This window comes from Monodelphis domestica, chromosome 5 (assembly GCF_027887165.1).
Source record: "Monodelphis domestica isolate mMonDom1 chromosome 5, mMonDom1.pri, whole genome shotgun sequence".
Classification (NCBI taxonomy): Eukaryota; Metazoa; Chordata; class Mammalia; order Didelphimorphia; family Didelphidae; genus Monodelphis; species Monodelphis domestica.
This window is the reverse complement of record NC_077231.1, coordinates 5,124,000-5,135,369: the sequence shown is the minus strand read 5'-3', so window position 1 is coordinate 5,135,369 and position 11,370 is coordinate 5,124,000. Positions and strand designations below refer to the sequence as shown.

General features: G+C 41.2%; 1 protein-coding gene across 6 annotated transcripts in view; it reads right to left on the bottom strand.

The window, feature by feature from the left end:
• Positions 1-982: 982 nt before the first annotated feature.
• Positions 983-11,370, bottom strand: part of SCUBE1 (signal peptide, CUB domain and EGF like domain containing 1) — a 221,620-nt gene continuing 211,232 nt past the window's right edge. For all 6 annotated transcript variants that reach the window (XM_007502787.3, XM_016425590.2, XM_007502786.3 and 3 more), the window contains one exon: positions 983-9,915. In XM_007502787.3, coding sequence (XP_007502849.1) covers positions 9,763-9,915 — 153 coding nt within the window. In that variant the 3' untranslated portion in view covers positions 983-9,762. The remainder of the gene's footprint in view (positions 9,916-11,370) is intronic.

Here is an 11,370-nt window from a genome sequence, read left to right as displayed (position 1 = left end):
TTTGCTAGCACATATCTGTCATAGGCCATCCTCCTCAATACTTAATCCTTAAGTAGGGGTATAGATATTCCTGTTTTGTTAGACTAAGCAGGATGGAGTAAATCTAAAATTCACACCCATAGGGTGGTCTTGGAAAAGTCCCTTAACCTTTTAATGGCTGAGGCAGCTCCTTAAGACTGTAGATTCTTTGGGCAAGTCACTTTCCCTCTTGCCTCTCCCTCATTACTCTTTTGCCTTAGAACTAATGCATAGTATTGATTTTAAGGCAGAAATGAAGGTTTTAAAAAGGAAAAAAAGACTGTAAATTGCAGAGCAGGTAGCTGGCTTCCATTGGTGGAAGAAGTTTTCTCTTGGGGAGTTGAAAATGAAATCATAGGGCAGGTCCCCCCCAAATTTGCTTGATATATCTCTTGTGTTAGATGACAAGCTTATTAAGAATAAGGACCAAGTTTTATTTCATCTTTGTATCCCTAGGGCTCAAGTCAGTACATTACAAGTAGACGCAGGATATATATTTCTTTGAATTGACTTGGTTAGAAAGTGAAATTATGTATTGGGGTCAAAATGCACTTGGAGGAACACATCTCCAATTTTATAATGAAAGTTAGCAACAACAACAAAAAAAGATTGGTTGTGTAGAAATTTGATGCGCAAGATATTTATCTTGGACTACGTGTATGACCTAAGTGCCCTTACATCCCTGAGTGTCCAACTTCCTTCAAGACTCGGCTAATAAATTATTTTCCTGCTTTCTCAAGGAGGAGTCCCCCATTTCCTCGACTGTAATGCCTTCTTGTGTGATGTTGCCTACGATTTATACTGTATGTATTTTGTATGGCCAGAGTTATTTGCATGCACTTGGTTCCTCCTTCAAAATGCGATCTCCTTAAGGGCAAGAATCATGCTGCTTTTACCATCTTTTGTATCTGCTGTGCTTAGCACATGCCTAATATTGTCTCAGAAATAAGCTAGAAGAATTGTGTAGTTCCATTCCATGTTTATTTTAATAAAATGGTTTTCAAAAAGTGTAATTACATTATTTGCATATAGCTTGACATAGAAAATGAAGCTTTTGCTATATCAAAGCAAAAAAAGACAGAAGATAGATGTCTTTCTTTTCTGCATTTGATGCTGGCTGGTTGGTGTTGGGACAGCTCAGGCTCTGGCATGTTAGCTCCTCTTAAAAAACTCTGGTTATCTGCAAACTTTGCTCCATCCTAAAAATCATCTTTTATGATCATTTACAATTAAAATCATTTACAAAATGGATAAAATTTAGTATCACCAGCAGCAGTTAGGTAGCACTAGGATCACAGAGTCACAGGATTCAGAGCTGGGAGAAACCTTTAAGATCATGTTTTTTCAACTCAATCCTTTTACTAGGATCTTGATTTTGAGGCCCAGAAAAAAAGGGTAGTAGTTTATTCAGGGTCTCAGTAGTAGTAAATAGCACATCCAGCATTCAAATCTTGGTCTCTGACTCCTAATCCAGTGCCCTTTCCATTATTCTCTGCTGCCTCTGCTCCATCCTGAATTGTCTCGGATCCCAGGTCAATAAGCCCGGGCTTCTTATTTCAGTCAGGTTTGATAGACAAGATCCAGACTGTGTAGACGATGACACCTTCTCTAGTGGGCATGCCACACTAAAATGTCTATATGGTTCTTTCAGTGGTGAGGACTTGGCTTTTTATGCTCCCCATGACTTTTTTCACCTTCATCTCATTGCTTAACTCTAAGCACAGTTGATGCTGTAACACATTCCCTGGGATCTTTTGCAGATGACAAGCCCTGTGATGATAGTCAGAATCTTCCATGGTAAAATGAAAAATCCAGGCCTTTGCTTTTCTTCTTTGGAATACCATGGGCAGCAGCTAACCATGAAAAATAGACCAGCCAGAGGCAGCATGGTAGCCTGAGTTCTTCCAGGAGATATTGCCATACATCACTGGTCTAAATTGCCCTGCTTGCCCAGCGTTTGATGAAAATAATGGTGGAGAACCATTCTATCTCCATCAGACTTGCTTTCTTCCAGTTTTGAAGGATTCTCTGTGCTGAGGGTTTTGACTCCATTGACAAATATACTCCTCTTTGCCCTCAAAACCCCTCCCTAGGTGCTAGGAGAAGGAAAATTCTAATGGACAAGACCTTAGACACTGTGCAGCCCTTATTTACTCTAAGATTTACTTCTATCAACTTTGGAATGTCTTTTGTAGGATTAAAAAAATTGAAAAGCAATATTTTTTGAAAATGCACATAAAAAGAAACTATGACAAGCAGAGAGAAAAGAAAGATGTTTGAGACATGAAGCAAAAAGACCCAGCCACTTTCTCATTCACATAAGAGAAAAATGTCCTCAGGAGACAGACATGTTCTTATGGCACCTCTCTAAAGAACTAGAGGAAGGCCCACTGTACCTTTGATTATTCCTCTAGGGATTTACCGAAAGATATGGAAGAGAGAGAATGAATGGCATTCTATATCACTGGATGGCATGGCCACAGGTTCAATGAAGAATGGAAGTAAATGAGTCCAATTTTTCCAGTAACATGTTATTTAGTCATACCTGAATTTTGTTCAGAGCATGTTGGGATTAAATGCTGACACCCAAACCAGTAGGAAGATAGAGATTATAAATGGAATCTCATTGCCTACAACCTTGATCAACTTGAATACAATGCAGAATTCTTTCTCAAGTCAGACTACAATGCAACTCCCAACATTTAGGGCCACCTTCCAAACCCAGGTTTCTTGAATTCCACTGTTCTTGGCTTTAAATGGATAGAAGTTGTTATTTAAACTTCTTCCCTTTGCTCTCTGAGAGGCCGCCTTTGGAATGAAGATGCCAAGGAAGGTCCCTTGTCCATTTATTATTGTGTACTGCATGTGAAATTCAGACATTTAAAATGGAATGGTGAGATGAAATACTGGACTCATGCCCCCAAATGGAGTATATATGCAGACTGTAACTCAAGAAGGTGGTCTGCTAATGGCTGTTCTTCCTGTACATGGTTTTTCATAGGAAAGATTTTGTGAAAGCCTTCTCTCCTGATTCCATGATGAAGTGCAAAATGGCAATATAACATATAAGTAAATAATATCTTCCACTAATGAGTCTCAGTAGGAGTAGAAACCTTTGTTTTCGAGATCTCATAATAGTTTTTGACCCTGGAAAGCAAACTTAACTGCATTTTGAGTCAATTTGGGTCAAACATGATTTCTTCATTTGCCATTTTACTTATTTCCACAGAGCTTTTATAGGGTTTTATGAGAGAAAGATCATTTAATGGAGAAAGCATACTGTGAAATTTAGAACAGTATAAAAAATGTGAAGCCAACATGGTCATTTGCATCCTGCACATAAATGATTTTGTTTGGGGTAGGTTTTAGGATATGATTTGATTGTGCTGTGAGGGTGTGAATTTTTTTTCCCAGAGGAATACACCTCTAATTTTACAATTAGAATCAGTAATAAGGAGATTTAATGTACATAAATTAGATTTATCGGTCACCTATGGTTAATTTGTCCTAAGACACTCCATGGCTAATTTGAGAGCGTGCCACAGTGAGTTTGGCTTTTGATCTGTGTCTACGGGAGTTTTCAGTTGGTCTTTTGCTCAGCACCATGCTGAGCTGGGGGTCAGGAATAGTTAGCCTATAAGACGGCACTGATTGTGTCAGGAAGTCTGGGTCCAAGCTCCTCATGGCGGTTCATTGGCTGGGGGATTGTATGCTCCCTACAGGCAGGGTCCAGACCTTATCATTGTTGGCGTCCCTGTAACACTTGACACAGGCCCCAGCACTTGGAAGGTACTCCAGGAGTAATTATTGATTTGTTGGTAAGTATTTTCTTTTGGGGTGGTACCATACTTGGGCTCCTAGGTTTTTTATTTTTAATTTTTGCTAATGGACAGGAGGAGCATAGAGTGCTCATTTTTTAAAACTAGTTCAGCCATCTTTTAGACTTCTCCTGTATCTGAATGGATGGGACACCTTTTGCTTTGATTTCTAAAATTCGGTCTCTCAAGTCCTTGTGATAGAGTATCGCTAGTGATGAAATGAAAACCAATCACATGTAGCTGGGAGGGAAGTTTTGGCTCTTAGAGCATCCAGTTGTCTTCTATGTCATGAGAATTGCAGAGACCTTGCTCAGATTGGTCTAGATGGCTTCTAAGGTTCTTTCCACCCCTGGGATTCTATGACCTGAAAATCCAGGGAGCTTTTACTTCAGCCTTTCTGGTACTTGATGATTTCAGTGTGAAAAGATACCTACCATAGATAAATTTATAGGATTTAGGGGTATAAAGGGTCTCAGGAGATGATCTGTTTGAACCACCTTAGTTTACAGATATGGAAACCAGGAATAAGAGAATGGGGCAAGTGACATTGCCAGGGCCATACTGGAAGTAGGAGAGCCAAGATTCCAAGCCAAGCAATCTGATGGAAGCACCAAGCAGTAATGAAAAACAACTTGAGTGGAATGTAATAAGGAATATAATAATAGTTCCTTGTATTTTTATTAATTTTTTTAAATTTTTCATTGTGCTGTTAACTCATTTGACTCTTAACAACCTGTGAGGTCAGCAAGGCACTTTGCAGATCAGGAGATTGATGTTTAGACCAGTCTTTAATTGATAATGTCCAAGGTCAAATAGCAAACTGGTGGTGGAAGAGAAACTTAATGCAGATGTCCTTATTCCAGTACAGGAGGGCTCTTTTTCACCAAAGTACTGAGGTCTCTTGGATGAGTAGAAAATAGTAGATTGTTCCTACTGAGGATTCCCAGTGGAAGTTGTGGCAGGCTCTAAACAGCTGTACTTTTTAACCCAAATATTAATCTACTCTCAAATATGGAAGAGTAAATTGAAGGTAGTCAGATTTCCTAGAAATCTGACCTTCCAGTCCATGTGTTAGGCCTTGGTGTCTCTGACCCATATGGGTTGCGGTGAGAGATGAATGCTCCAGGAGATGTCACTCGTAGTTCCTTGTGGCTGAAGTAGAGAGAAGAATGGTGGTAGAATGGAAGTTGGGTAGAATTTCCAGAGGGATAGATTTTGGCTCACAGCAAAAAAAGATTTCCTTTAACAACAAGAACTATACCAAAGAGGAAGGGGCAGCCTTGAGTTCCAATAAGTTTCCTGTCTACCAGCTGCCTTCTGGCAGAAGCTGTCAGAGAGGCTCGAAAGGGAATTCCTTTGTTCGTTTGGGCTAGAATTCAAAGCCCCTTCCAACTCTGAGATTCAATCCTGTGACTCCCACCATCGAAGGGAAAGCATGATTTGTTGGTGGGATGATGATGGTGACCTAGAATAACACCATGATCTTGGCTTTTAGAAAAGATGCCACTTTGGATACCCATATGCCTTCTTTAGGAGATGAAGTCCCATTATGCTCATATTTCATGGCCAAGATGGAAGATGAAAAAAAAAAGGACATTTTGGATCATAAACACTGCAGAAAACTTTAGGGGATAGATGGGAAATTAGCAGATTTTTCACATTCCTAGGCTGTTAGAACTAACTGGGATCTTAAAAATCACCAGGTCTAAACTCATTTTACTGGCGGGGGGAATTGAGACCCAGAAATATTATGTGATTTTCTAAAGGCCATAACAGCAGTAAGTTCAGTCCCTTACCCCCTTACCTTCAGATCCAGAGCTTTTTCTCTGTCCCTACTTTTAGAATGTTAGAGACATTATCAAACACAGCCACCTCATTTTACAGAGAGGAGTTGGTGGCCAGAGGAGAGAACTGATTTGTTTGAGATCCTGCAGTCAATTAGTTTAAAGCCTAGCTGAATGAATTCCTGTCTTTCATTCCAATTCTGTTAGTTCATGTTTCCTCACATGGCTTCTTATCTGATATGGGGAGGACGGCATCCAGAGTGGTCCCTGGTTTTAAGGTATGTCAGTAGCCACATTTTAAAGAATAAGGATATAAATGATATATTATGCAACCAACAGAAGGTAGACGCAGTCAAACAAATATCCAGTCAGCTGTTTATGCCTTTGAAAAATGCCTAGATTCACATTTTGAATAAAGTCAAGAACCAGAGCATCTAGCTTCTGCTACCCAAATCAATTCAGTTTATTTCAATTCTAATGATTGTTCTTTGAAGTCAGATGAAGGCAGATTAAACTTAGAGATGAAATAATGAATAACAAATGCCAGGGTGCTGGAGGGAATGTACCCTGGTTTTAGAGGCAGGGGCTCTGGGTTCAGGTTCAGGTTCCTATTATTTAACACATCTGTAACTGGGATCAACTCACTTCCCTTCTCTGGCTTCCTTTGTAGAATAAGGGGGCTGGGCTAGATGACCTTTGTGGCTCCTCCCAGCTCTAAAACCTAGGACCTCCTGAAAGACCCTGCCAGTCTGAATCTTAGGAATAATTGATGCAAGTTTTCTATCTGTTAGTAGGTACCCAACTGCTTTTCCATGATGACATGTCTCATGTCAGCCTCTCCCTCTCTTCAAAGAAGCTTCCTTTGAGCAGCCAGTTATTTGGAAACTGTTTCTAAATGTTTCAATTACTGGCCTAGGAGAACATATGATACAATAGATAGCCTAGGAGGAATTTGAGATGGAAAGGACGGTATGATACAGAATGTTACAGCTGGAAAGGACCTTAAAACATCAAATGTGACAGCTGGAATTAATTTGGGAACAGGGAATGCTGAGTTAGAAGAGATCTCGGAGACCATTTAGTCCAATCCCTTCATTTCACATGATTCAGAGGTCACTTTAACATTCTCTTCTTTCATTCATAACTTTTAAGTTATCCACTAACATTTTCCCCTTCATTGATGCATCCTTATGGCTTTAGGACCCTGCGATCTTGAAGTCTAGGTCTTTGGAGCACAAGCTGTGGCAGCTCTGTCCTATCAAGCTGGGCAGGCTTTGAGTTTTGGCCCGAGGATGCTGATGCCTGTGACAGGAGCTTATTCAAGTGTAGAGGGAACCATTATCATAGTGGTGGCCACTCCAAGGTAAATTCTTTTGGTTACATGATTTCATGAAGACATTGTACTCAAGCTTAAAGCATCCCCACCAATGAACTAAAGAATCTTTGACATCCTATAGCAGTAATGGCAAACCTTTTAGAGACCATGTGCCATGCTCTGCTCAGGGGAGGGAGTAAGCACTCCCATTGGGGAGGGACGAGGAGGATCAGTGGAGAGGGGGAAAGGAGCACCTCCATCTGAGTCCCTCTGCCTTTCTGGCAACTAACTTTGGCAGGCGATGGTGCATGTGCCCACAGACAGGTCTCCATGTGCCCTATTTGGCACCTGTGCCATAGGGTGTCTAATTAAAAAAACAACAACCCAGCAGTGACAATTATATTCTGTAATCAGTGGCAATAGATTGGCCCATTTGCTGGAAGATAGTGCCAGTCAGGAGGGACATTCAGCTCCAGAATGTTGAGCTGCTTGAAGACAGAAATATTGGAACTCTTAGCAAGTAGTCCTTAGACTTGCTCTTAGGGTTGCCTATGGTCTCTTCCAGTTCTAAAGTTAAGTGATTCTATGTACAAACAATTGAACTTGAGTGGGCATGATTTAATTTTAATAATTTAGGAACCAAAGGTAAATCCCTTTTTCATTGGAATCTTTTTTTTTCCAGGGAAAACTATTCCAGATAGAATCTGTATCCTGTATTAGAAGGAACTCTGGTCTGGGATCTATAGACTTGGGTTCAAGACCTGGCTTGTTCACCAGTTCTCTGTGACCTTTCCCACCCTGTGCACCTCAGTTTCCGTCCCTGGAAGTGAGAGGGAAGGGAATAAGCATTTATGTAGCATCACTATGTGCAAGGCACTGAGAACTTATACGTAGATTTTTTAATCAGGTGACCTCTGAGGTCTCTTGGCTCTGATATTCTGGGATATTTTGTTTGAAAGGGTTGACTCTTTAGCCGGTGTTCTTTGTATAGAATCTCAGTCAGCAATGCTAATACACCAAACTTCCCTACAGCGTCCTGAGAGTTTATTCAGGAACACAGTCTCACAGCAAACTCTCTTTGTTTCTTCATCACTAAATTCCTTTGAACAGATTGCAAGCCAGATCTGCTCATTCCCAACTAGGGAATTCTTCTCTGTTTCTTTGGTGACTGAGCATTGGCCCGATGGTGGTATTCCAGATGTCTTCTAAGCATTTTCCCCTTCTGGAGGCAGTACAGTGTAAGCAGAGTGGACTGGGCTTGGCTATGAGAGACCTGGGTTTTAATCCTGGCCCAGGGACTGATTAGCTCCAGTTAATAAAAGGCAAGCCCTTTCTCCTTCTCAGTCTCCATTTTCTCCTCTGTGACATGAGGGTATTCTTTGAGCAGAGGTGTCAAAAACCAGGCCAGAGCCTGATGAAAATGTCATTGGGAAATATTTAGCAAAATAAATAAAAACACATACAACGTGACTAATGATAGCACTTGGCTTTCTAAGGCAATCTGTAGCCCTCAGGGATTCTCATATAAAGACCATTGATCTAGATCATTTCTAAGGTCCCTTTGAGTTCTTTCACTCCTAAGAGGCTAAGAAGTGACTTCATCTCCCTGAACTTATTTCTCTGTAAAATGAGGGTAATTTCTGCACTTCCTTAAAGCAAGGGAAATGGGAGTTAAATACTTTAATTTGACCAAATAACTTAAGATTGAAAAGACTAATGATAAAAAAAACGAGTTTCCTTAAACTCAGTAGACTTCTTTTTTGGGATGACGGTAAGTTGCAAGGCCTTGGCACAGTGATTTAATAATTTTAGGAAAACTAAAAAAAAAGTGTGTGTGTGTGTGTGTGTTGTATTTGGGAGAAGAGATGTCTGCATAATTATTATTTACAGTCACTAAATGTAGTGTTTCTAATGTACCCACAAATAGAAGTATATATATTTTTATATTTATACATATATATATATATATATAGTACTTAAGATGCTCTTTTATGGAGAGGGAAACATCTATTGCCCCCTTCCCCTCCACAACTTTGAATCCATTGTATTTTAAAGTTCTTTGGAGTCCAGATTGCAGACAAATATTGTCATTGTGTCCATAGCAGGAGAGACGGGATGTGGGAATGAGATCTTAAGAAAATTAGAAGAGAGCTGATAAAAACTTGGGATGTAGAGCTTAATTTTTTGTAGCCTGTGAAACAAGAGTTCTGCGTCAGTATTCCTTGTCCTTGTTTGGTTTGTACTGTACCCAAGTCTCTAGGAAACTAAGGGGAGAGACATCACAATTTAATTCCTTTCCCCTGGAAAATTCCAAATACAAAGTTCAGGTGCAATGCAGATTCCAATGCTGTTTCTTCTGCTGGACATCTTCCCTTCCCACAGTGTATTGGCTGGCCTCAGTTGGTTGGGGTTAAGGGCTTTCTCCTTGGCTCAGAAGAAAGGTACTGCATGGCTTCCTGGGAAATAAAGAAGTTTGGGGCAAAGAAGTGTTTTTCCAAACAGATGTTTTCAGATCACTGAAAACGGATGATGCTGGTGCAGGCATGCATCAGTGTCTTCATCTGGTCATGCCCTCAGCTCCCCCACATTCTCTTCCAGGTAAAAATATCTACCCCATGGGCTTTTAATGAATATAAATTGTTAGCAAGATTCTTCAATATGGAACTGAATTCAAGAATTCTGGAAGAGCTTTTCAGTCAGCAAATGTTTCTACTGTGGAGGGAAATGAAATACTTGACACAAATGCAAAACCAAAAAAAATCTCCCCCCCCCCAACCAACTTGGCCAAACCCCCAACCATCCCCCAATTTGCATAGCTCGAGGAAAGTTATTTGTATGGTCGGAGAAATCTGGAAACTTTGGACCGTAGTAGCTTGATAAATGATCTTGGGAACATCTCCTTGGACTCTTGTGCTGTATATTTGAAATAATTTTGAGGGTGTGCCAACACATCAAAAAGGGCCTTAATCAACTTCTTGTCCTGTGGAAGAAGAGATAAAATGGCATGAGGAATGTGGTCATTAGGTGATACTCTTAGCATGACTTATTTTTTAAACCCTTACCTTCTGTCTTAGAATCAATATTGCATATTGGTTCCAAGACAGAAGAGCAGGAAGGGCTATAGGCACTGCGAATTAAGCAACTTTCCCAGGGGTCACACAGCTTGGAAGTGTCTGAGGTCAGGTTTGAACCCAGGACCTCCTGTCTCCAGGCCTGTCTCTCTCTCCACTGAGCTATCTAGCTGCCCCCTTAGCATGATTTCTTTAATAGCTTCTTTACTTCCAGCTTATTGTCTTTGTTCCAACCCTAGCCTTAACCAGAGACAACAACAATATAGTGAGGCTGGCATTTTCCCTGGGCCTTTTCCAGAGACTAAATGTTATTTCCCTCTAAATCATGTATGATAGTGAATAGAAATGGGGAGTTGCTGGATACCAGGAAAGAAAAATGCAAGACTGAATCAGAGGCAGAGGACTAATGATGGAGATTTAACTTAGGTCTTGCACTGGGAAGATAGCACCCAAAAGAGGAGAGACACTAGGGACATGATATTAATGGACTGATGGGAAGAGCCATGGAGGATGGGAGACATCCTAACAGAATGGGAACTCTTCAGTGGCAGGTAACGATCATTTCACTGCGTGGAACATGGACTGGAGAGGAGAGTGCCTGGAGGCAAGAGACTAATAAGGAGGCTATGGCAGCTATCCATGTGAATTGAAGAGGACCTGAGAGCATAATGGCCGGGATGTATGGAGGCAGAATTAAGAAGAGTTGATGACCATGAAGATGTGAACAGCCAGAGTGACTGGAAGGATGGTGATGATCTGGGCAGAAATGGGGAAGTTCAGAAAAAGCTGTGGTTTGGGGGGAAATATGGAATTCCCTTTCAGACATGTTGCGTTTGAGATGGGGGCTCATGTGACTGGGCTCAGGAGAGAAACGAGAGCACGATTATAGATTACGCTATTGCTAACCCCCAGATTCACCCTTTGTGAATGTCTTTTCCTCAGTTTTCACATTCCGCAGGCCCAGAGCTAGCAGCTGCGCATATCCCACCCAGTCAGGTGTGTTGTGAGCTTGGCACACATACATCAGGGTAAACTTAGCTGCTGTCAATATGTTACTGTCAAAACCATGGAACAGAACCACAGGCAGCTCAGACTGACCATGTGAGCTCGTGCAGGAATCCCATCCCGGCCAACACGGATGGCTCTGTTACAGACTTTCAGGCACCAAACAAAACCGAGGCCCTGTTTCGGTGCCGCACAGATTCTGAGAATAGACTTTGAGGACTCTGCCCCGCCTTTGATTTGCATTTCAAGTACAGGAACTGGTCTGGACAGAGACCTGTAGAATACAGGGTGTTTTAAAGGGACATTTTGGGGACATCCAGCTTGGCTGTAGATCGAGGGGAATACGGTCAGGTACAGCT